Genomic DNA, 24,839 nt, shown 5'->3' with positions numbered 1-24,839 from the left:
AGTCTTGGCAGAAAATACCTGGTTCGTGTACAAAAATTGATATAAAGTCTATGAATTTAAATCAATACTAACTTGTTACTGTGTTCTCCTATACTTCTTTTAGGTTTCCCTTGAAGGTGTAGAAAGGGGGGGAGGAACGTTCGCAAGAGCAACTAGCGACACTTTATGCCAACCCTTTTCTATTTTATCACTACTCTTCATGTGTTAGGGATGACAAAAAGTAACTTTATCTTTCAAGCAAGTTGTAAGTCACCTATTCAGAATCAAAGGTTTTTTAAAGTACCTATGTTCTTTGATGTGCTTCCAACTCCACATTCGAAATCTCCTCCGCACGTCTTCCTCCAAAATCGAAGTAATAGCATACCTCCACCTGAAAGATGGCATCGAAGAAACTTCAGGCTTTAGCATCTTAATTAAGTCTAAAAACTGGCTTATCCATAGATAGCCAAAAAGTGCATCGTGCTTTCACCGTGGAAGCCTACTTAAAATGGATGACACGAGTTAAAAAATGGCAGTCATACATACCATTCCTTTCTGGATTCCTTCGGTGATACATGTGGCCTGTATTTTCTGAACGGCTCGTTACGAGTCATCATTTCAAAAGATTCCAGAATCTCCATCATGCTATAGTACTGTGTTTTGCTCAGACATAGCCCTAACTGCTCCATCACCAAATTCAGGAAAAACTGAGGCAGGGACAGAATGATATAAAATTGTATTATTGAAACAATTAAGTCAAAACAAGGCATTTGGGTAAGCTTGTTCGAAAGAAGAGCTTGTCTTTTGATATCAACAAAGTTAATAGACCAATATTAATCTAGAACTATTTGGATCATATCAACATTGACCAAAGAAACAGATTAAGCAGCAATATCGAACCACATTTCACAGCTTAACACTGAAAATAATATTAAACATAAATTATTATTGCAACATGGGTGACCTATTATTTAGTCTTCACCGAATTTGTTCAAAAGTTTCTTTTCAGCTTTGTAAATATTAATAAGATGTGGCCATGCTAGCCACTCCTCTTCTTAAAAACTCAGTTAAAAAAAAATCAGTTACCCTTGGAATATTCATGTCAACTCCTGGTTTCGTATTAATTTTCATTTTCATGTTTGCATTTATTGGTTCCAGAACTGGAAAGAATATGCATTAGTATAAAGAATATAAATTACTCGAGCTTGCATAAATTAGCATAAATAGCAATTAAATAAGTACACTATATAGAATATGAAATAAAGACATTATATCAATACAGAGGTTGTAAATGTACAGTGCTTAAAAAAATTCTAGCTTGCGGACTAAGATAAAACAACACTTTTACCGGTCATTTTAACCGGTCATTTTAACCGGTCATTTTAACAGGTTATTTTTACCGGCCATATATACCGGCCATATTTACCGGCCATATTTACCGGCCATATTTACCGGCCATATTTACCGGCCATATTTACCGGCCATATTTACCGGCCATATTTACCGGCCATATTTACCGGCCATATTTACCGGCCATATTTACCGGCCATATTTACCGGCCATATTTGCCGGCCATATTTACCGGCCATATTTACCGGCCATATTTACCGGCCATATTTACCGGCCATATTTACCGGCCATATTTACCGGCCATATTTACCGGCCATATTTACCGGCCATATTTACCGGCCATATTTACCGGCCATATTTACCGGCCATTTCTACAATTGCTTTTTGCATCCATTTTTATCACCAATTCGACAATTGAGAAAAAACAGTACGGCTGTAAAAGAGCTTAATTTCATATAACCCTGATTTTCCATTACAAAAGGAAAATGGCAGCAGCAAAAGTTGACGGCACTTTAGAACATGGGAAATTATTGTCAGGGCTAAAAATCAATTTCTTGTTCGCAAAAGTTGAAACAAACATTTAGAAAACCAAAAGCTTGTGGAAAAAAGAAAGCGGATTCTATAGACAGAACAATAGATGACATTTGATGAATTTGAAAATAATAAATGACGAATGTTGCATGAAGGCTTTAATCAAGAGATTTTCAAGAAAGGAAATTTCAAAATGGAACATAGAAATACGACAACTTAAAAACACTTACTATAATTCATGCCTGACAAAGTGCTGCTTCTTGCTATGCCATCGCTAATGAATTTCTACATACAAAGAAATGATAGTACAACTGAGTTTCTTCTCATACACTTTCAGGCGTCACGTTAAAGCATTCCCCTTTTCCTTTACTGTTATTGATCAAAAGTTTATGCATTCATTTTCAATGTCAAAAGGGTTTTGTAAAATGTATTGAAAGAAAGAAATTTCTTGACAATTAAATTACACTGCAATCATTCCAAGATACAGGCTGATGGAAAGAAAACGTGATAAGAAATTTTAACTGACTGAGTCGTCTAAGATTGAACTTTTTGTCTCATTCCTTAGTTCAATGATTCGAGGCGAAAGTAAAAAAAGGTTTAAACAACAAATATAAACTTACCAGCCATTCACTGTTGTTCATCTCTTTAAAGGTTTCATTTGTGTTCCAATAAAGGGCCAAATTATCCATTTTCACAAGCTATGGCCAAACGAACAACAGTATTAAAAACCAAAAGCGCAATAAGAAAGGAAAAAGTTTGTTCTAAAAAAGTTTATTACGAAGTTAAAATCTAAAGAACAAACATACATGGCAACATCCCAAAGAAACTAAAGATTGAACAAGAAGAATGACTAAATATGGAGAATAACTACAAGGCTGTAGATTTTTATTTTAAGCTCTTCCATTTTAACTACGCCACAGTTTTACCAAATCATTGCAGAAATATACACTGGGTGTAAAACCTTTACAGGCTCTTGTTGACCGATAGTAGTAGGTTCATTAAGCTGAAATGTTTCTAAGTCGAGGACTGACGCCGAGATTTGCTCCAGTAAGCTTGTGTGCTTGATAGGAAGAGAGAGAGGGGGGGGGGGGAATTGACAGGTACACAGAAGTAAGATTTTGCTCCAAAATAGGATGCGTATTACAACTTGTTACTGGCATCTTTAGATAGCTTTAGATAGCAGTACCCCAGCTTGTTGGGCGAAGATACCAGTTGCGACTCGAATTAGCTTCCACCAAAAGACAACTGCTGGTCAGATAAAACTTAGATCAAAACTCTAAGTCAACCTAAGCACGAAGGTAAATTCTGCTCTAACTATAAACTTCAGAGACTGTAATTCATATCACCTTGTGTATCATTGTCACACTCTCTTTTATGATTTTTGGCATAAAAGTTTGGTCCGTTGTCTGTTTAAGAAAAAGAAATTGTATAAATTATGAGAAGAAGCGCTCCAAGAAAGAGACAATAAATCTACTCATCTAGGGAGTAAGTAAAAAGTTTTGAACTACCAGCCATAAAAAGATAATTTCTATTGATTTTGATAATTAATCGTAGATTATTCATTTTACCAAGTGAAGTTGATTAAAATATTTCTCTCCAAATATCATGAATGACCAAATCGCAAAAGGCAGACAGAGAGCGCGTTAATGGAAGACATGAACTCACCAAGGCGGATAACCCATCCAGGGTGACTCCAATACTGAATGGAAATCCGGGGGTTGTCACCTGAAAAAATTTAACGTGTGTCACGCAACCGTAATTTCGATCGTAAACAACATCAACGAAGTAATACCTATTTCTAATTGAATTGAAGATTATTTTCCAAACATCAAAACCTCCTGCAATAAAACTTCCAAACAGCGCCATTCCATACAAAATGGACTCTAGTCCTTGATAATTGTAAGTTGTTTAATAGGAAGCTAAACTAATAATTGAATATTACAATCAAAACAAAAAACAACATAGAATTGAACTGTTGCATCAGAGAAAATTCTACAAATGCAGAAATTTCGAAAGCTGGGATTGTGCACAAAGTAGAAGGTCTTCTCCAAATTTCCACGCCGACTATTAGCTTTGAAGAATAATGTTTTTAAACCGGAGCCGAAAAAGGAATAAATTTAAGGAGCAAAAAAGGTCGGAATGGTTTACAGTGAAAGCAAATAAAAGAGCAGTGTTTTACCATTGGATTCCTGTTGTTTTGGTTTGGCTCTCGAGTTTCAAAACGAAGGCCAAATTACAGTGACTTGACAGGGGAAGAGCTTTATCTCAGCAAATACGTAACAGATATATAACTGATTTCGCCAATTTAGAAGAATTTCTTGGTGTTTTCAGGATATCGAATCCAAATTTAGAAATTATAAATAAAGTTTATATGACGTCATCAAATAACCACATAAAAGAGTTTTATGATGCCATATTGAAATAAACTTTTATGCACCTTTATAAGTAGACTATTAAAAAACAAACTGACTCTTGAAAAAGTAAGCTTTGTAGAAAAATACTGCAAGACTAGACCTGACAGAAAATTAGTTTCTTTTCACGTTCTAATGTTATAAGCTTTGTACAATTTTTGCTGATTTGTACTGTAGGCAAGATACTACATTTGATATGCAAGCTTAGCTTCCTAATTGTACGAGTACTACCGTTTAAATGAGTTAAAGTACTAAACACAACAATAGGTGATAACGAGACGAGGTTATGCTACGTTATCCTACAGTACAAAGGCAAGTTACAAGACGATGCTTCCTTTATCTTGAATCAAACTTTAATTTTTAGATTATACAAAAGGAGTACGAAAAATATTTCTTACCCTAAGGCTGTAAAAAGTCGGACCTATTTTCTTCTTTGAACTTATTCCTGTCGCTGATTCGATTCATAAACATTGCTTTTAAGAGTTAAGTGTTTAATAGTCGGCGTGAAACTTTAGAGAAGACCTTTTACTTTGTGTTGTTCATAATTTCAGCTTTCTAAATACCTGCACTAATAAGTTATTTACTTCGTATTTACTCAGCTCTTTTATACAATGTTGTAACTGTTTCGGCCATTTTGTAATGAATTTGACAGATTTTGTACATTTTAACTATTAGAGGTGAATTTTCATGTTGTTCTGGATGATATGGTCCAAAATGATAAAAAGATATTCAAAAACTCTCAATACAGATTCTTGTGAAGTCATCCCTGAGACACCCTATAGAGCCGAGGGTGAAGGCCGTGCAAAATATTCATGGTTTTGGCAAGGCCTATGCCCGTGTTGAGCTGAGGCTGGACTGACTAGAAAAAGCATGGAGTAAGTTATCTACATCGCGGAGATCACATTTGACAGAGAACAGTCTACTTACAGTATCTTCATAGCGAATATGAATGTTTCGTATTGAAACCTGAAAGAAAAAGTCGCATCAACTCTTCATTTGCGATGAAAATAAATGGGAATTCACGCAAGCATTGCATAAAAAACAAAATTCAGAAGTGTTGTTCTAATGGTCTAGTGTGCAGAGTATGGGAGTTCCAAATGAGATAACGCTCGTACACAGTCATTTCAACCATATTTTCCGTGCGCAGACCTTTTCCTCAGTTATATTGATACAACAGAGGCTATTCTGCAACAAACCAACTTTCAATTGGGATTGCAACTTCAAATTCGCGGCATGCAGCGCTAAACTAACCATGTACGAGCAGATTATTTAATGGCGACAGTGATAGAAGTTTGAGGGACTAGCCAAGCTGGGAAAAAACCTTTTGAAATGCGAGCCCACGGCCAGGATGCCTCAGAGGGGATCGCTTCTTGAGTATAAAAGACACTTGTTCTCGTTTTCAGTACAACATTTTCAGTCCAAACAAGGGTCGTCCTCATCTAATGGTCCTTCTGATTAAGAGTATGAAAACAAGCAGTGTCGATCTCAGCTACAAATAGCTGGAAATTCTTCCTGAATTTAAAATGCACTGACTTTGATAAGCAGAATGAATAAAGAGGCTGAACACTCTTGATTTAAAAATGGCTTTGAAAAAAGCAAACATTTTGAAACATACATATTTTTGGCACAATCTATGTTTTCCAGTAAATGCTGCCCGATAGAAGAAATGCATGTTTACGTTGCTGTTTCTAGCTGGTTGAAGCTTGGTATATAATAAGGCAAAAACTGGTCTCGTCGGAAGATAGTCGCTTAGCAAGCATTGAACCTCTAGAGATGCTTTGCCTAAGTTAGCGATATCAAAGAAAATTTGAATGGAAAATTCAACGTAACTGTACTAGTTCGCAGTTTACCTGTAAATTTTTAACGACTTGGGTGGCAAGCTTTTCGGCAAATGAGTCAGATTCTTCATCTTTCTTTTTATCTGCAGAAATTCAATCAAATTCAATCAAGTTGACTGCGAGGAGGCAAGGTTAAATCCTTAACAATGGAAATCCTTGTGCGGAATCAAAAACGTTTGTAAAGTTTAATCACACATTCAAGAACAAAAAAGGAATATACATTTTGCTGTTTTATACAGAAAAAAGTAAGAATCCAGTGCTTTTATGGTTATGATTCAAAAGTTGAAGTTTAACTTTAAACCACATTTTTGGGATAAATAGACCTAGATTAATTGAAAAAAGACTGCCCAAATCTGAAGAAGTTCCCGTAGCAAAAGCGAATGCAACACAACGCTAGTTCTTTTATCGAAGGTGTCCCAATACTTTTTTAACGTAAGTGTATATCAAATAAATTAATAAAGAGTTTAAACATAAAAAAATATATTACAAAGATAAATGCGTCAAAATAGTCAAAGTATTTTCGACAAAATTTCGATGGAGGTGAACATGAAAAATTTTAGTACATTTGGTACTCGAGCTGGGATTTAGCAAAAAATAAGGACCGAAATGTTAGGTGTACCGGTTTTGGGTTCATATATATTAGGGGGGTCAACACAGCTTTGTAGTGACTCTGCTTAGGCGTGTTAACGTTAATTTTTCCTTTTCATTCATTCCATCACATTTTCACATCGCAGCACAGGCATCCTCTACGTCACTCTCATATCACGGATTCACAAATCCTTATTGTTAACTTTATCGTTGCCACGCCATTCAATTTTCACATCACCTTTACTCGCCCTTTCGATCATCTGTTTTTCTCACATCGTTCGTGCTAATTTTAGTAATAAACTTTTGTATATGAGCATGATAGTTTCTAAGGAATTTTAGTTCATAGTTTAGTTAGAATCAAGACACGCAATAGGGATATCGTCTCTCCTCTGGCTCTGTGCTCTCCACAGGTTAAATAGGACTCGCCGGGTTGATGACGACACGTTAGTCATGGATGGATTCATTTAGTGACTACATTCATCGCCGTTCAGATATACACTAAAGCCTTTTTCAATCTCCAAATTTTCTGATGACGTATTTGACGTCTAAGAATTTAATAACATCTCAACAAATAAATTATAAACCCGATTTTTGCGAACAAAATTTTTAATGACCCTTTCAAAACCAGTAGCGATATGACGTCATAGCAATGCGCTGTAAAATTTTCAATCAAAAAAGAAAAATTTCCTATCATAAATTATTCTTGTAATAACGTCAAGCCACTATTGGGTAAGAAGGTAGAGAATGCGCCGAAAAAATGCGTTCTTTATTAAGGAAAGTTGATCATTTTCAGGGGGCATGTTCAAAACAACTAATTTTATGAATAACTTCGCTACAACGAATCATGAATACCTTTCTTCCTGGCTTCTTCTTCCCGTTTTCTTGCTTCCTCGATGTTCTCAAGTTGCTTTTGTTTCTTCTCCAGCTGTTCTTGTTCATCTTTCACTCTGTCATACTTTACGTCTGCAAAACAAAAATTTTCCAACAAAAAATTCTATTACACTCTAGCAGGATAAATCTTTCCAATAACTGTTCAGTGCATTCTAAATTCATTCAAAATCAGTTTACGCTGTGGCTTCGAACTTTCATATCTTTGGAATAATTAACTGGGATTCTCATCGCTATCAAAATAATCTCATTTTCCTTGTAGCTGAAGATTTTAAATTTTCCCTTTTCCCTCTAACCTTCTTTCATTACTCCTTAATCCAATCTTCAATTTCTTTTACCCTGATTCTAGACTTCCATGGGTTTACAAAATGGCACCTCTAATGCCGCAAAAAACGATTTATACTGATTTCAATTGATGTATTCCTCTCCCTTTCAACCGAATGTTAAACCAAACGATTTTCAGACCATCGTTTTTTGCAAATCGGAGGGAGGGGGCTTTAATGTCTTTTATTCAAATTATCAAGAGGAATTTCCAAGGTGATGGACCTCACAAAAGGGGGGGGTGGGGGTGGGGTTTTGAGAATATCTCGAATGGGGTTCTAAACAAACTAAAACTCACCTTTGTTGGGTTTGGCTAGCAAAAAAAGATTCTCTACTGTGACTTCAGTAGGCTCGTTGTATAGGTTCTTCCATGGAATACTCAAAAGAAGCCTTCCTAAAATGAAGAATATTCTTCCTTTTTTATAAAATATTAAATGTGGTTGACACTTAGTTGGTGTTTGTGTTAATAGCAGAAACCAACTTAGAATAGGATTTCATTTTACTGTAGACTTCTCAGTGCAGTCGCTGATCACCAACTACACGAACAAACTTAAATGAAAGAGCTAAAAAAAGGATTTCGTTCGTCTCAATTCGTATTAAACTTTCTATTCATTACGGAATCATAGACAGAAAAAATACTGTGTTATTTTTACTAATTTTCTATCAGGATGCTTAAAGCACCAAAAATATCGACATGAATGAAAACAGATTTGTTATTTTGGCAAGGCTAGATAGCAAGTGGACCCTTGCAAAATCCCTACAGCCCGTCAAGGGGGGGGGGCAGCAGTGTTATTGACAGCCCCCAAGTTTTTGCCTTTTTACGAAGATTAAGTTTCCCTTTTATGATGAATTGTTGATAGGAGACCGTGATACGTGCCCTTCCGAATTCCTGCCCCCATCAAGTTATAAATGCTTCCTACGTCTACAACCAAAGGACATATGCCTTTTTGGACCTTCAAGGGTAACTGGAGCGAGATAAAGAATCTAGTTGGCAGCATAAAAGTGACTTGGATTGACTGAGTGGAGAAGTTTGTACACAGAAGGAGTTCGTTTTCACCTTAGGACTCCATTGATAACATTCTCAATAGGCAAGCGGCACTGATTGGGCAACCTCAACAGTCATGTGCTCGCGTTTCTGATTGGCCTATTTAGATCCACAATTTGGTATATAAGCGTAGTTTTCGATCTATATTCTGACGTTTTATACTCTGAAGAGTGTCAGACGTAAGATTTTAGTAAAATGTTTGCCATTTTTAGAAAAAACATTGTTAAAATTCTAAGGCTAAAAAATAAATTAATAGAATTTTCATACTTACCTAAATGGCCACGTACAACTTTGATAGGAAGTGAGAGATCATCCTAATGGAAAATGACGATAAAGCAATAATTTAGGGCTAAGGTAAATATTTGTTAGATAAAGATAGCAAAATGCAAGGTTTAAGATGCCAGACGACAAAAATGTGGATGGTTTAAGTCTGTGACCATGGGTGGAAAAATGCAAAATGATGGGTGGTAAAGTTGTATTCCATATGAAAAAAGCTGAAGTTTTAAAATAATCACGTGATAGTCATCCGTTATAATCACGCCGTTGTTGTTACATTATGTAAAACATGCACAAGGCAGCGTGTCAGCTAAAACTAACCGCAACACCCACAATTCACTGCAACATGGAGCAAAGATTATCTCCGTTATGAGATGGCAAGGTCGTATGTTAAAACACAGACCAATGTTGGACATCAGCGCTTGGACTTAAAAATATAGCCTTTAAAGCTAAGAGCATTTGACGGAGGCATATAATAAAAAACTTTCTCTGATAACTGATAAACATAATTCATGAATCTTGATTACTGCTTCCTGATGGCTTGCTGGTTATACGGTTCACATTCTACGCATTTTTGTTACATTTTACATTTATTGCTAACGGTTAACTGATTATTCCGCGTGATTTTTTGAAGTTCTCAATTTTATCTCGATTTTCATTATTTCATGATTATTTAGAATTTATGATTTATTAGTCAACAACATTTTGACATGGACCAACCCCTTCCCTCCCCCTGTGTGAAATAGAGAGTAAGGCAGCAAACTAGTGGTCCCTGAACAAAATCAGGCCAGCTGCAAAGAAGAGGGGGTATTGGGGGATAACCCCCTGGAGTATACGAACAGTCACGTCCAAGAGAGAGCGACACTCTTTTGATTACCTTAGAGTAAAGCATCTTTATCCTAAATTGCAACCAAACATCCTTCAAGGAAATCAAAATTTAATGGATCTGCCTACCCCAACCCTACTAATATATTTGTGCTTTTTGACACATCTTAAGGGACTGGAACCTCCATTCCACTCTCGTGTATACACCACTACCAAGGAGTATGCTTTTCATGGCCTTTGTACCTTCAGGAGTTTGCTGAAAAACGTACTAAACGTTTGAATAATATCGGCTGTCTGCCATACTTTGTGCATGTATAACTTGCTTTTATGTTTGACCACCAGTTCTTCCACCTCAGGATATCAAAACCAATTTGGCTCCCAAGCAAAAAGGTTGCCCAGTTCTGGGTCTTTCATTTTAAAGTGATATTTGTTTACACTGGTTCTAGTGTTTTAAATTTTTATTTAAAACAAAGCTTGCTGTTTTGGCATGGATGGCAAAGAGAAATAATTGGACCATTAAGATTGCCACTGGGGGCAGAGATTTGGGTGTGGGTCTTGATATGATAGACTGTGACACTCAGGTGTAAAAGGGGCAACATGCCAAGAAAAAGGGCAAAAACCTCCTTGTGCCACAATACTCTAGCAAACAAGACCAGGCTATTGGCAAAGGAATTGCACACTTCCTGAAACCCCCTAAGCTTTAACTTAGTGTATAGGTACACTAAATCTTCAAATAGAACAGCCCCCTGAAAAACTTTATTTCAAGATAATATGTGTTGTTAACTGGATTAAAAACTGAATGAAATGAGAACCAGGTGGTTATTACAGCGGTATATCATTTAGATCTTGCCACATTCCACAATCCATCACCAAAGATGATTTATAAATATTACATTTAAATCTTAGTTGCTTTATCCCATGAAAGCATGGGAGGCAGCTGTGAAACAACAAATGAACCGGGTAATGATTGGCTTTCTTATAGAAGGCAAGGTTTGTCAGTTCTGCAAAAGAACTTGATGTCTCAAAGGGAAGTTATAATTTAAATAACAGGGCCTTTGACAAAGGGGGGCCAGGGGACCATGCCCCCCTACTTTTTTGCAAAACAATAGAGCTTTTTCCAGAAATATTTTGTTGTGGGTGTTAAATTTTTTACTTGCCCCCCCCCCCTCCCCACTTTTCAACCTGTGTTGGAGCCCATGAACAAGGTTGTGTCCAAGGAACTAAACGCGGTTTAATTCCACAAAAACAAAATTTGTCCAGTTTAAGATCTTCAAGCATAGGCTTTCTTCCAAACGAAACAACAAATTAGTCAAACAAGCAGCTTATTGCAGTCCAAAGTAACCAACAAGACGGTCCAAACTACTTTGTGAAACCAAAGAAAAAGCTTCTTTAAAGGGACCTCAAATGAACAGCAAGGCTGTAGAATTTTCTGGCCAACTGATTGAACAATCAGAACAAAGAGAATTGAAAGTGTGACTGAAAAGTTCAATAATGCTTTAAATTAAAAAATTGTTAATTTTTCATGACACAAATACCACAAGTTTCTATAGGATTCAAAAATGGCTTCCAAATAGGAAGTGATAGCTAAAAAAGACAATGAAACAAATGAACAAAATCCATAACAATCACGAGCATCAGCAAAGACAAATATTTTATCTTTCAATTTTATCTGCTCTTTTAATGACTACAGACAAAGATACATGTAATGTGAGCCCATGGGTGTTCTCAAATCTCACTCAAAGCTTTTAGCCTCTTAATTTGCTTAAAAATCAGAAGATTGCATGTTTTGTTAAATTTTTATGTAGAGAATACCATGCAATCTATCTATAAAAAAATCATGCAAATCTCAGCTAAGATACAACTGACTAGATACAACTAAAACAAGGAATAGCCCTATGAATAAATGCATGCCAATTCTTGAGCCTAATGATTCACTTCTTCAAAAAGGTTGCCCAACAAAATGTTTACAACACTTGAATCTGGTCAATTTTAAATCAATCATTAGTAATTGTCAAATTCAATTCCATTTCCAGATTGACCTTGAAAAATGCTCTAATGGGACATCCATAATAAACCCCCACTTGCAGGGTTTCGATAGTCACAAAGAATAATTATAGATCTATAAGGCCAACTTCAAATGCAGGAAGTCAAAAATAGGGCAGTTTTTTCATCCAAAAAGAGGAAATTTTCAAAGATTTCAAAGGGGAACTATCATCCTGCTATTGTTGGGGAAACAAACCAGGATTTATTTGAAATTCTGTTGACTTTAGAAATTTTGCATCATATACACATACAGAGTAAAAACTGTGATGTTATTTTCAAATTGCAAAATGTACTCTGTGGTAGGAATATTCAATCAAAAGACTATGAAAATTTAGCCATGCTTCAATCAATCTTGTTTTTGTGATTGGCTTTTCGACCATGAAATTTTAATGAACATAAACTTAAAGCTCTTTGTATATCAGAACATTATTTGATGACCAATCAAATAATTCAACTTTTTAAAGATCCCTGGGATCATTACACTTTCTTTAAAAAGCATTTGAAGCTGGATTGTTTAAACAGCTGGCCAATCCTTGTCATTTTGACATCATTTACAGCTGAAAGCACCTTTGATGGACCTTGTTTAGTTTTTCAATGTAAAAGAGAGATTAGGATTCTTGACATATGAAAAGTTAGACTACTGTGATTATTAAAAAGCATTTCCTATTGCAAAACATGGTATCAAAGAAATGCCTTTTCAAAGGGGGAGTTTTCATAACAAATCTTAATAGGTTATGCTTTGATCCTCTTGGTTAGTATTGAACTTACCAAGGCAGTGTCCTTAAGTTCAAGATTGTTGAGCTTCACATTCCCTAGAAAGGAAATAAAACAGATAGATAATAAATTTTCGTGAAAGGAATCAGAGTACAAATACCTGCAGCTTCGTTGACCTGAACTTTGAAGACAAAACTGATCTTTCACCTGAGGCTTGATGACTTTTAAAATACACAATTTAGTCTTATTACAAAAAATATTATCAAAACAAACACCTGCCAAAATTTATAACCGGAATCTAAAAATCTAAAACAAATCATTCTAAGGTAGACATTCATGAATGAAAAATTTGGAAAATATTTTCCTATGTATTCCACTTCGTGTTGTTTATGTAAGCGAAATTTACAAAAAAAAGAAACTCCATTTTGACGTTTTACAGTATATATTAGCTGTATTTTTATTTAAATTTTTGGTTTAAATCGATACAAATACATCAGCGAGGGCATTTCGAAAGCTCTATAGAGCTATTTCCTCTTCCCATTCAATAAAAACAGTCAGTCAGAGACTATAGATCAGCAATGCGAGCTGCAAGTTCCTCTGAAGAGCGAAACTCAGGCGATATCAGTTTAATTCCATTCATACCATGCATAATTTTTTCAATGCTGTTTAGTAAATAAAATATATGCTAAACTATCGTCATCTTACCATCCCAAATTCCTATCTTGAGTTGCGAAGGATCCAAATTCTGCACATACTGGCCTAAATGCTTGTTCAAGAGATCAGTGACTAACGACTCAAACACCATCTCTCAAGAAAATGTGTGCATGAATTTTAATTAAAGGCTCTTCTTATACGGCATTTTACGGTTGAATTATAGTATTTCAACCGAAAATTCGCCATTCATTCTATCTTCCAGTTTTTCGATGAACCCTTTCAAATAACCTGTTTTCTGCGTGACTCCTCTTTCCAGCTTCGTGTATATAATGTAAAATGCGGACCAGATGCAACGCCCCCCACAGCCAAAACAAACATTAAAAACGCATGCTATTACGTCATGTTGTAAAAAGATTTTTAAACATTTGAAAAATGATATAATTAAAAGAATAAAGGATTATGTCAATTCCTTCATTTTACAAAGTTGCACTACAATGCCCTGAGCCTTGGTTCAAAATTAAATTATGCAATAGCTCAAGTCTTAGCTTTTTAATAATTTGTTCTTAATTCTTGACTTATTTCGAGGCCTGCAACATTCTGCATAATTTATAGCTCACCCACGTGTTATATCAATCAATCTTCATTGAAATCCATCTCTGGAAAGGTGGACTTTATTGTTATTGAAATATCTGTTTTTGTTATGACATTGCAGACAAAGAAAGAAAAAAAGGTGTTTTGCCAACTTTTGTATCATGTATTTGTACTTTTGTAGCTTTTTTTACATGGCAACTGAAAATAGTTTTGGTCTTTCCTCTAAATGAAAAACCTCAAGATTTCTATAATCAGAATAACAGGATACTAAAAAAATGACAACTTTTCTTAAAATCTTGAAAGAGAAAAAGTTCAGTTCTTCATCATTTCTAAGCTGTATAAAGTGATGTATTGCTAGATACTCCTCAAAACCAAGAAATCGAGGCCTTAAACTAATATTTAAGAACTCTTAAATATATATATATATAATTGCTTATTTCACATTTACTAAGGGTACTTTTCTGGCTTTTAAAATCACAGCTGCATTACTGTTTTGTCTCTATTTTGAAAAAAGTGAAATGATATATTGTATAAAAACATTACAAAATATCTCATATCAAAATCAGGTGCTTATTCGCCCTAAAGATATATGAACATTTATCAAAAGAAAAATATTTAATTTGAAATGATACAAATGAATTGATGCATTTAGAAAATACTGTGTTTCTTTTATCAGAGATATAAAGATGTTATAAGGAAAAATTGCAGAGTAAGCCAACTAACAATAGAAACTTGCATAATTGAATATTCCATTAACCTGCAATTTATTCCTTATTTAGGCTTATCACACATATCTAAGACAATTTTTCCATTAGTTGTTCCACTTTGTAACATTCTAAAAGCTTCTTTTGCATCTTCAAACCTCACAACACCACTGATGACTGGCTTTATCAAGCCTCTGTCAATAAATTCTGAAACACTCCTTAGAATGCCTCCATTTGGGAAAAACAGGCCCCAAGCATATCTTCCCCTATTTTGAGCTAGGTTTTCAAAACTCTGTCTATAGAATTCCATTCCAGCATTAAACAGTCCAAATGCTAGCCCACTTTCATCAATTGCTGGTAAAAATGGAGGCATAAGAGTGACAAATGTTGTTTTCTCAGTGCAACCAATTGTGTCTGTGTGGTGCCCACTTCTTGCATCTAAAACAATATCATATGGACCAGTTTGTTGGATGAGGTAGTCGTGGTTTTCAGCTTGATAATCAATAACATTATCAGCTCCTAAGGAATATAGAAAATCAATGTTGTTCTGTGAGCAAGTTGCAGTAACAGTATTCCCAAAACATTTTGCCAATTGAATAGCAAAAGTCCCGATTCCTCCACTGCCTCCTAACAGTAAAATATGCTTTCCATTGTCAATCTTCTTTGGATCAATACCTGCACGTGAAACTAATGCTGTCCAAGATGTGCAAGCTACATAAGGTATTGACGCTGCTTCTAAATGGCTCAAAGTCTTTGGCTTCAGGGAAACTTCTGATTGACTTGCAAGGCAATACTCAGCATGGGTTCCTTTTTCCAGGACCCATTTGGCACACCAGACCTCATCACCAACTTTAAACCGTCTGACTCCTTGCCCAGTTTTGACAACCACACCTGAGCAGTCTCTTCCAGTAACAATTGGGAATTCTTTAACATTATATAATCGTCTTAATACATTCATTGCTTTGCTACCATATCCTTCAATCATTTCAATATCAAAGGGATTTACAGATGCTGCCTTGACTTGTATCATAATGGTATCTTTCTTGATTCCCTTAGGAACAGGTGCTTCTGTATTGAATACCAGAGAAGAAATAGAACCGTACCTCGAAGTCTCCCACCTGGACATAGAACAAGGAATCTCATGATTTTTAACACAAGAAGATGCAAATAGCCTTTTCGAAGAACACAAGAACAAACCAGTCTTGATTCTGCTAGCTGCTAATAATGGCTCCAGCTTTTCTGAAAGAGCAACTGATTGTCTAGCTATCATCTTAATAATCCGGAGAAACTAACTCGACGACAGAAAACTGGACGTATTTCACACTGTCAACAAACAGAGAATTCACCATGCGAAGATTTTTGTTGGCAATGACGGAAGAAACCTCTTTCCCATAGCGAGGTCATATATTTTTATTTAGGCCAAGAAGAGTACTAAAATTCGACGTGGCAATTTAACCAGCAAAATTATTGCCATTTATCAACGGGTGTGTGATCTTTTATGGAATATTTCTGTGCATGAAGTTTCGTAGCAAGGGGAACGTGGTTAATTGCGTCATATTCACGAGCGTAAAGACTGTGGTTTGTCAGAAAACAATTTGTTTTAGTTTGAAGAAGTTGACAAGGTGTAGGACCATTTAAACGATCTTGTTTGTCACAAAAGTCCTTTTACACCACGTGATGTCTTCGTCAAGGCGTGAAAACAGTCTTAATGGATATGATAAGGTGAGATATCAATATTTTTATTTTTAAAGTTGTATTTTCGTAAAAAAAGGAATGATGTCATTTGCATAACTGCTGAATTTTTTTGGACCAGGACATGGCAAAGTGAACTGAGTTAATAATGAACTTAGGAATCTGAAAAAAACATTTTCTCAGAAAGGTCATGTGTCAAGAAAAAGAATTCAGAAAGACCACAGTGTCATATGATGTGCTAAGTGGTATACAGAGTAAAGAAGACACAAGGAAAATGACTCACACAAACAAACTTCTGCACCAAAATTCTGTGCATGAAGCTTGATATCTGTTCCCTCAAAATCTTCCCGATCTACCCTGGATATTAGATGAATAAACACATTGCATGAATTCTTCACAAGTGCCGAATAAGCTAATTCAATGTTAGTTAGACAAGGACAGCTTTGCTCATTACAATTTATTATTTGTACACTTTATCCAAGGTTCCATTACTGGCCCATGGTGAGAACTCAAGTGATGAAGATGATTTGTAAGTGCATATTTCATAACATACCTTGTCTGGTGCCAATTTATACATTTATACTTTATATATATATACATAATTATATATACATAAGTTCAAGTTAATTTTCTTTTTAAATTCCAACTAAATACAAATTCCATCTAACAGCAAGTAAAAAAACAACAATAGCTACAACAAAATAAATTATCTAACAATTACAATATTTACATGAAACATAATATTTTGGATTGGTACAAAAGTTTAATAATTTTTATGATTTTTTTTAAAAATGATAATTTCTGTAGGCTGGATTTGAGAAGAAGTGCACCTGGGAGACCAAGCCGACTCAAAATGAAAGATGATAAACTTAAAACGGTTAAAAATGAAATAAAAAGCACAATGAGTATTATGAAAAACAATATCAGCAAAGTAATTGATAGAGGAGACAGACTGGAAGATTTGGAAGCAAAATCAGGTTTGTGGTGTAACTTTTTCAAATGAGTTAAAGATAATGAATTTGTTTATCTTCACATATTTTTATGTTCTTAAAGGGGAATTGGTTACACCCAAGAGATTATTAAAAAAACAAAGCAGCTTGCAACGTAAACTTAGTCTCTGCTAACTGTATTAAGTCTAATTTTGTGACAGATAGTCCAAAAATACTCATTGAATCTTTTCTGTTTTAGATATTTCTTACCCTTCTTGTCAATCTTTGATTACAAAGTTTTAGTGTTTCCAGTATGATAAATTTACTTCTTCTTCAGAAAGCTTCGAGATGAATGCATTCAACTTTAAATCAGGATCAACAAAACTGAGGCAAAAGCTGTGGTGGCAAAATTGTAAGGTGTGTGAAATAAAGGGGCTCTGATCCAAGTTGGGCAAGGGGAAATTAAAGATCTATAATAAAAGATTTTGTAAAGAAGTTTATTTGTTTTGCAGCAAAGTGGGGGCCATGGCCCCAGTATAGAAATCCCTTCCCTCATTGCTGGAGACCCTAAACTATAAATAAGAGATGCCAAACGGTTCATTTAACTAAATTCCATGCTAAATAGTTAGTTCTGTTGTATTCTAGTTCTTAAATCTGTGTACTTTGCCCTCAAGCCAGAACAAAGGCAACATTTTGCTTTATTTGGAACAAGATAAATTGTTATCATACATTTTTATAAATACACCCGTGACAAAAAAGTAATTTAAGCATGCCACTTAATGCAGCATTATAGTAAACATACATAAAATGGTACAAGGTAATTTGAAATATCATATTTTGACCAACAGTTCAATGGAATCTTGTTATTTAGGGTCGTAGAACCTCACCTTCTCGCATCCTTAAACTCAGTGAAACATTTTCAACTTTCAGCTAAATTAAATGATAGAAACTTCTTCAAGGTCTTAGAGATAGCGTAAAATGTATCATCTTACCCGTGAATGTAATCTACTTCAATTCATTTGTAGCTGAAGATTATTCTGGCATTTATTGTTGTTGCCATTCTCCTTGTGATCATATGTAAGTGAAATTTATCTTTGTTTTATAAAGTTGTATCTTATTAACAGTTGCCTGTTAACACAATTAAGTGTAAAGTTGCAAGTGAGAAGAACCACATCATACCATTAGTTTATGCGTTAGGGACAGAATATTCTGTTATTGTATAGCCTGTTCATGATAAAGTCTGCCATCTCAAAAATTGTTGTAATCAAAGTACTTTGTTTGTTTCCGGTGAATTGTTTAAGAGTCATGTTAAGTTCTCACAGCTTTTGATTGTTATAAATTTGCTTTTAAAGTTTTACATTTTCATGTTCTATAATGTTTTTGGTCAGTTCTTTTTAAACACTCTAATGATATCTATTATATTTGTAGTGCCAATTGCCATCAAAAAGAAAAATTAGCTGCAAAATGAGAGGCAACAATATTACTGAGGATATCAGTAACATAACAGCCAAGTGTGACACTCTTTGCAGTCCAATTAAAGATCATCACCCTTTCGATTGGTGTGAAAATGATGTAATTTGTTCCTGGTCAATGAACGACTCTATATGATTTAGTTAATTGTACAGAAACTGTCAAATTCATTGATATTATCCAGTATAGAAAGTGGGTCTTTTGTCACTAGATTAAATATACTTAGTTGAGAATTAGCAGAAATGACATGTTTAATTTATCATTTTTAGATAACACTAATCTAGAATTTCAGTGAATTACTTGTCAATTCAAGTCTGCTCCATCAAAAGAATAACAATCATGATTCTCTATACTTCTGAGTAATTCTTTACTCTCCTCATTAATTCAGAACCAAAAAACTTTGAAATGGTACCCGTCCCTCTCTATTGGTATTCATCCCCATCAGCATTTGTATCAAGGCAGAGTTTGCCAAAAATAAAAGCTCTGGGCAAAATATAAAATCCCTGTTATGTGTGTGGCACAACAAATTGATTTTTGCAATGGTTGCATGAGAGACAGTTGACTTTACAGAATCATCCACCTTTCATTCCACACCCCAACCTAAATTCAAAAGAATCCAGAGGAACCTGGGGCCAGCCCAGTTAAATCTTACGTCATGCCTGTCTATAGATTTTGTTAATTAAATCCATTCAATGCAGTCATAAATACTTTGTATGTATTTGTAAATTTGAATTTATACAGTATACTGATGCAAGTGTATAGCTTTTTGGAAATTTTTCTGCTTATCTGCATAAATAAGGTGAAAAATAGTCATCTGTTTTATTTGTGTAGTGTAATGTTCAATAAAAGTGCAAAAACACTACAGAGATTTGACATTTATATACTGCTTTGCAATAGAATTACTGCTTTGCTATAGAAAATAGCATTGAACAGTTTTGGCTATTATAAGCCTACTCATATGAAAGTCGAAGAAACCATATTTGACCTCATTTTTAACAGACCAGTATCATGGAAAGATAATAGACGAAAAAGAAACATTTCTTACAGGAGTTATTTTAACAATTGATCAATCACAAGAAAGTGTTTAGCCCTTCTTCTTGGATACACCAACAGTACGTCCTTTCCTTCCTGTGGTCTTGGTGTGCTGGCCTCTTACGCGGAGACTGAAAGAGAAACACAATTTTGTGAAATCACTGATAACATAAAAGGTTTGCGGGATTTAATTACTTAACCCTTTAAGTCCTTCACTGAGGCTGACCCAAGTAGTTTGCCAATTTTGTGATTCAAGCAGATAAATTTCTAATGGCATAGGCAAATAACTGTGTTCTTGGCAAAATTTGCCTGCTTTGAACCATAAAATAACAGCGAAACTTATACACATAAAGAATGGAATATTCATGAAACACAAAAAAGTTTTATTATGTGGTGAAGGTATGACATCAGGATTTAATTTGTTTCTGTTTATAAACAAAGAATATTATGAAACATTCAAGGATGTCTTTCTCAAAAATTTAAAATCTGACAGTGGCCAGGAACAGAGACAATCATCACTTGATAAGATATCTTTATCAATGACTTTGATTTTTCACGATCTTGCCTTTATATCTGGAGACACAAAATGACCCATCTGGGCAAATATCAATGGTTCTTCAACTCTTCACCATTCTTTTTATTATAACCATTTAGCCTTGGAGGTAACTTATCTGAAAACTTTCAAAGAACAATAAAACTCCCTTGATCAATTTTAAAGCATTTTTGGCATTCCAACCTTACTACAGAGTAGCTTCTGAGATTTTCATCAAAAAAATTTGTCTAGGGCAATCACTAGTTTAAATTTACACTTGGGGCAACAAGGCAAACAATGTACTTACAATTTTAAAACTTTATGAATCAAGCAACAAAAATTATATATTATTCTGACTGAACAACAAACTGTGGGCCCTTACCCCCAGTAGTGACGTAGACCCCTATGAGCCTTGATTTTCTTCAGTCTCTCAAGATCTTCACGAAGCTTGCTCTCCCAGTTGTTTGCAAGAATCTGAAATAGTACAGCCACATTTTACATAAGATTTCAAATGTGAAGCATTTTTGAATAAATATTTTGAATACACAGGATTGTCTGCTAATAAGAAATATACATATATATATATATATGCACATAATTCCACAATCATTCAGTTAGTTTGAGGTAAGCTCTTAAAAAATTTCATTAAATGAATTAATCTTTAACAAACTCAGGCATTCAGTAAAAAAATGTATGTACCAAGAATATTCTGACAAAAGAATGAATGAAGGTCACAGCCTTGTCATACCTGAGAGAACTTTCCATCTTTAATATCCTTCTGTCTGTTGAGGAACCAATCAGGGATTTTATATTGTCGTGGATTCTGCATGATGGTAATGACTCTCTCCACCTGTAACCGTTAAAAACACAATATACATATTATATACATATAGAAACACAATTACCAAAATCAATACAGCAAAATAAACAAGGATGAATATAAACAAACAAAAATCATGGTCAAAATTTAAAAACTTGGTCAAATTCAGAGTTGGCTCTGGGGATGAATAAACAGGAGGGCTTGCCATCTGTGATAAGTGATGGCTCATGCTCCCTCCACACGCCCCTCACAAGCCGAGGAGAGCTGTGAATAATTCTCCTTGACTAAAGATGAAGGAAGAGTGGCTTCCCTACAAGATCCATTCGTTTACAGTATACATGTCAAACTCAAGGCCCAAAAGCCACATCTCGTCCTGCATGTAATTATATCCAGCCTACCAGATCATTTTATATTATTGTGTTTATAGAATGTGTCCAATAATGTGTTTATTCTGTTTGGCCTGCAACTAAAGTGAGTTTTGAATATTGAACCTTTGTGCAGTTGAGTCTGACACCCCTTATTGACATTGATGTACATTTAATTTGTTATGTTGATATAGTTGAAAAATGCCTTGACAAATGAGGCAAGTGATTCAAAGCTCCCTTTGCAATACAAATACAAATGGCCAGGTATGTTTTAGGAGTGCCAACATTTATATTAAACACAACTGTCAATAAAGAATTTACCAAACTAATGACACAGAAATATTCTACTCCTATTTTTCTAAGCAGTCTCTAGGGCATTTGTCCAAAGAAGATTTTGGTACCCGAAGATGGTTTGTAGTTGAATGTTTTTATACATCTACTTTACAAAGTACAAAAACAAAAGGTATATATGTATATATCAGAAATTTAAAAAGTGCCAAAGTTATTGGGTAAAGCAATGATATTTCACTGCGAAAAAATTTCACTACAGCAACAAATTCCATTGAAATGTATAGGAAAAGCTAAATTTTGAAAATGGGGGTAATTCACAGCCCTACAGCCAAAACAATTTGAAATTTTTGGCACAGACTAATTTCAACCAGACCATTTTTGCCAAATGTAAAGATACAAATTGCTCGAATCCGAGAATTGGTAATTTTAATCAGAAATAAGAAAGTTATTTTTTAAAAGAGACATCTAGGTATATATTAAATGGGTGAATAGATTTTTCAAATTTGGATTAATATATTTATAACTGTCCTGTATCACAAAGCATGCTACACACCAAACCATGTACAGCATTGTCTAAATGGCATCAAGTACTTTATGATTGGCCATTAAATGGTAATTTTCATTTCAAGACACTAGTATCAAACTGGCTGGAGATTGCTTTGAATATCATACATGCATACCTCTTCATCTGAAAGTTCACCAGCTCTCTTTGAAGCATCAATGTCAGCCTTCTTCAGGACAATGGATGCAAATCTTCTTCCAACACCCTAAATGGTCATTAAACATGGTATACATACACATGCTTAAAAAGCAACACAAATACTACTTACACAACTCTTTACAAGAAGTGAGAAGTCAAAATAATTCAAGGAACAGCTTTTGTTTTTTAGTTAAACATCAGAAGTAAAAGGAAAAGAATTGCAGAGCTGCAATTAATAATGCTGTTGAAACAAGGCATACAACTGAGTTCTACTCACACTGACAGATACACACATTATATGGCAGGGTTAAGGCTGAATAAATTTTTGGAAGATGAATAGACATTAAATTATGTGACTTATTTGTATAAATATTTAGCATGATATGCACCCACGAATATCCCATAATTACCAATAATCAACAAGGGACGACTGTTTGCCCAAGATTTGAAGATGTTCCGATTCTAGAACCATTAGTATTAAAGAAGTAATTATCAACCATAGGCCTAAATTAACAGAGATTCACTCTTACCTTGATAGAAGTCATGGCATACATGATTTTGGTGTTACCGTCGATATTCGTGTTCATGACACGAAGAATGTGCTGAAACTTCTCTGGTACTAGGAGCGCCTAAAATAAAACCAAAAATTTCATATTAACAGGAATAAATTTTGCTTTTACTTGGTGAAAATAGGCAAAATCGTGAGGATCTGAAATCTAAGAAAATGACACGATGTTTTTAGAGTAACTTCTAAGAAATTACTATTTCTCTTATGCCAGCCATTGACCAAATAATCTGAAGTTTTCACAGAGCTAGCCCACTATTCAGATAACTTTAACGATTAAATAAAATTAAATCCTTTTCGTAGTATGCCTTTAAAACCAGGCCTGTAGACTTTTTCATCAGATAATTATCTAAATAAAACATGACGGTATAAGGAAATAACTTAAAGTACGAGACAAAGTAAACCTAAAAACCAATTTTAATGCCTAAAGAACCCAAAAAAACCTGTCGTTAAATGGATGTGAAGGGATTCTTTTCTTACCATTTTGGAAGGCTAGGCCCAACACCGTACTCTTGAACGAAAGGACCCGATGTTGTCAGGGGTCTGGCACTAGCTTCTCCGAGGGAACACAGACTGTTATCAAGAAAATGGTATTTGTGAAAGAGGGCAAGTGACAAAATGGGATAACATCAATAGAGACATGACATCAAAAGAGACATGCAGGAACTGAATCTGACCGGGGAAGATGCAGAGGAAAGAAAACAACGGAGATGGAGGATTCGGGCGACCAACTCTGATTAATCGGGATAAGGTCTAAGGAGAAGAAGGCAAATGACAAAATCGGAGACGAGCACGAGGGTGTATCAAGTTCAAGAGGGGAGGGGACTCATTCCGAATTACATGAAGAAGCGCAAGGAGACTTTAATGGACAAATCGTTAGGGATTATTTCCCTATAATTTGTGTATGAAGTTAGGCACATGCAGCCTGCACTTGATTCGATTCGTCAATCTCGGAAAGCTCGTCATTTGACTCACGGGATAAGTTTTATTTGAGATGTCTTGTTCCTTTCATGAATTGAAGGAGGATGTCTTGGATAGTTAAAAAACGAGGGATATGTCGCCACGCTAGAATAATTATTGGTGAAATGTTTATGAAAAAGAAGTAGCTACTGTTGTTGTTGTTCTTGGGAGGTTCAGCCTCCCCTAAGATTAGAATTATCAAAATTCCTTTGCTTTCTGTAATAAACTAATTTTCTTTCAATTTTTCTCAAAAAATAGTGTACTCGATTTTGTTGTCCTTCCTACGACACCCTGTCTAACAAATATATCAGTTAGTGTGGATTAAAGTGTATTGACTAAAGTTTAAATCATAATGCATATCATTTTGAAAGAATATAAAACGTTAAATGAAGTCAGGAAAAAGTCTGTCCCAAAAAATCTTGAACTTAATACTAAAGTCATAACAATAAACTGTACATTTAGAATCATGATTGATGTCAGCCTCCATTTCGAAGTTTGATCTTGATCTGAAGAAATTTAATAAACGGTCACATGTTATCAAAATTCATTTTAATGGGCCTAGCTTGGTCAGCAATAATTGGAAACCAACAGCAGGAAACAGAAAAGATTTTAAAACTCTGATCGAGACGTTGTTTCTGGCACATAATTTTATCTGCTCATACTGAAGCAATTGGCATTCTTCTGCAATATCTGGTGTTACTTAATGTTTGTCTTAAATCTTAAAT

General features: G+C 34.9%; 4 protein-coding genes across 6 annotated transcripts in view; 1 reads left to right on the top strand and 3 right to left on the bottom strand.

Moving 5' to 3' along the window:
* LOC135693636 (intermembrane lipid transfer protein VPS13A) overlaps nucleotides 1–14,512 on the bottom strand; it is a 72,031-nt gene extending 57,519 nt beyond the window's left edge. For all 3 annotated transcript variants that reach the window (XM_089111647.1, XM_089111648.1, XM_089111649.1), the window contains exons 1-14: nucleotides 13,515–14,512; nucleotides 12,864–12,907; nucleotides 9,223–9,265; nucleotides 8,205–8,300; nucleotides 7,550–7,660; nucleotides 6,122–6,192; nucleotides 5,199–5,237; nucleotides 3,526–3,585; nucleotides 3,207–3,266; nucleotides 2,481–2,558; nucleotides 2,091–2,145; nucleotides 1,066–1,139; nucleotides 526–686; nucleotides 284–370 (exon numbers count right to left, since the gene is read on the bottom strand). In XM_089111647.1, coding sequence (XP_088967773.1) covers nucleotides 284–370; nucleotides 526–686; nucleotides 1,066–1,139; nucleotides 2,091–2,145; nucleotides 2,481–2,558; nucleotides 3,207–3,266; nucleotides 3,526–3,585; nucleotides 5,199–5,237; nucleotides 6,122–6,192; nucleotides 7,550–7,660; nucleotides 8,205–8,300; nucleotides 9,223–9,265; nucleotides 12,864–12,907; nucleotides 13,515–13,614 — 1,079 coding nt within the window. In that variant the 5' untranslated portion in view covers nucleotides 13,615–14,512. The remainder of the gene's footprint in view (nucleotides 1–283; nucleotides 371–525; nucleotides 687–1,065; nucleotides 1,140–2,090; nucleotides 2,146–2,480; nucleotides 2,559–3,206; nucleotides 3,267–3,525; nucleotides 3,586–5,198; nucleotides 5,238–6,121; nucleotides 6,193–7,549; nucleotides 7,661–8,204; nucleotides 8,301–9,222; nucleotides 9,266–12,863; nucleotides 12,908–13,514) is intronic.
* Nucleotides 14,513–14,666: 154 nt separating this feature from the next.
* Nucleotides 14,667–16,172, bottom strand: LOC135693099 (NAD(P)H oxidoreductase RTN4IP1, mitochondrial-like). Its single transcript, XM_065211487.2, has one exon. The coding sequence runs from the start codon at nucleotides 16,026–16,028 to the stop codon at nucleotides 14,826–14,828; it is 1,203 nt and encodes a 400-aa protein (XP_065067559.2). The 5' UTR covers nucleotides 16,029–16,172; the 3' UTR covers nucleotides 14,667–14,825.
* A 19-nt stretch (nucleotides 16,173–16,191) lies between these two features.
* On the top strand, nucleotides 16,192–19,603 carry LOC135693109 (uncharacterized). Its single transcript, XM_065211497.2, has 6 exons — nucleotides 16,192–16,480; nucleotides 16,933–16,979; nucleotides 17,258–17,427; nucleotides 17,717–17,796; nucleotides 18,405–18,456; nucleotides 18,808–19,603. The coding sequence occupies exons 1-6, from the start codon at nucleotides 16,436–16,438 to the stop codon at nucleotides 18,834–18,836; spliced, it is 423 nt and encodes a 140-aa protein (XP_065067569.2). The 5' UTR covers nucleotides 16,192–16,435; the 3' UTR covers nucleotides 18,837–19,603.
* Nucleotides 19,604–19,886: 283 nt separating this feature from the next.
* Nucleotides 19,887–23,754, bottom strand: LOC135693107 (small ribosomal subunit protein uS13). The gene is made up of 6 exons (XM_065211494.2): nucleotides 23,635–23,754; nucleotides 23,120–23,218; nucleotides 22,570–22,656; nucleotides 21,162–21,263; nucleotides 20,796–20,887; nucleotides 19,887–20,012 (listed from the first exon to the last, which is right to left on the bottom strand). The coding sequence occupies exons 1-6, from the start codon at nucleotides 23,635–23,637 to the stop codon at nucleotides 19,934–19,936; spliced, it is 462 nt and encodes a 153-aa protein (XP_065067566.1). The 5' UTR covers nucleotides 23,638–23,754; the 3' UTR covers nucleotides 19,887–19,933.
* Between the last annotated feature and the right edge of the window lie 1,085 nt (nucleotides 23,755–24,839).

Source organism: Rhopilema esculentum, chromosome 11 (assembly GCF_057945365.1).
Source record: "Rhopilema esculentum isolate cy_ngs chromosome 11, ASM5794536v1, whole genome shotgun sequence".
NCBI lineage: Eukaryota > Metazoa > Cnidaria > Scyphozoa > Rhizostomeae > Rhizostomatidae > Rhopilema > Rhopilema esculentum.
The sequence above is the reverse complement of the archived record's forward strand: the minus strand, read 5'-3'. Positions and strand labels throughout refer to the sequence as shown.

Excerpts from the sequence above, each read along its gene's own strand:
- LOC135693107 (XM_065211494.2), bottom strand. Across the intron at positions 21,264-22,569 it reads GTGAACTTTCAGATGAAGAG|GTGGAGAGAGTCATTACCAT; the intron begins GTATGCATGTAT and ends TAACGGTTACAG. Across the intron at positions 20,013-20,795 it reads GGTCTACGTCACTACTGGGG|TCTCCGCGTAAGAGGCCAGC; the intron begins GTAAGGGCCCAC and ends TTTCTCTTTCAG.
- LOC135693109 (XM_065211497.2), top strand. The coding sequence starts at position 16,436 with ATGTCTTCGTCAAGGCGTGAAAACAGTCTTAATGGATATGATAAG. Across the intron at positions 16,481-16,932 it reads GTCTTAATGGATATGATAAG|GTTCCATTACTGGCCCATGG; the intron begins GTGAGATATCAA and ends ACTTTATCCAAG. Across the intron at positions 16,980-17,257 it reads TCAAGTGATGAAGATGATTT|GCTGGATTTGAGAAGAAGTG; the intron begins GTAAGTGCATAT and ends TAATTTCTGTAG.
- LOC135693099 (XM_065211487.2), bottom strand. The coding sequence starts at position 16,028 with ATGATAGCTAGACAATCAGTTGCTCTTTCAGAAAAGCTGGAGCCATTA.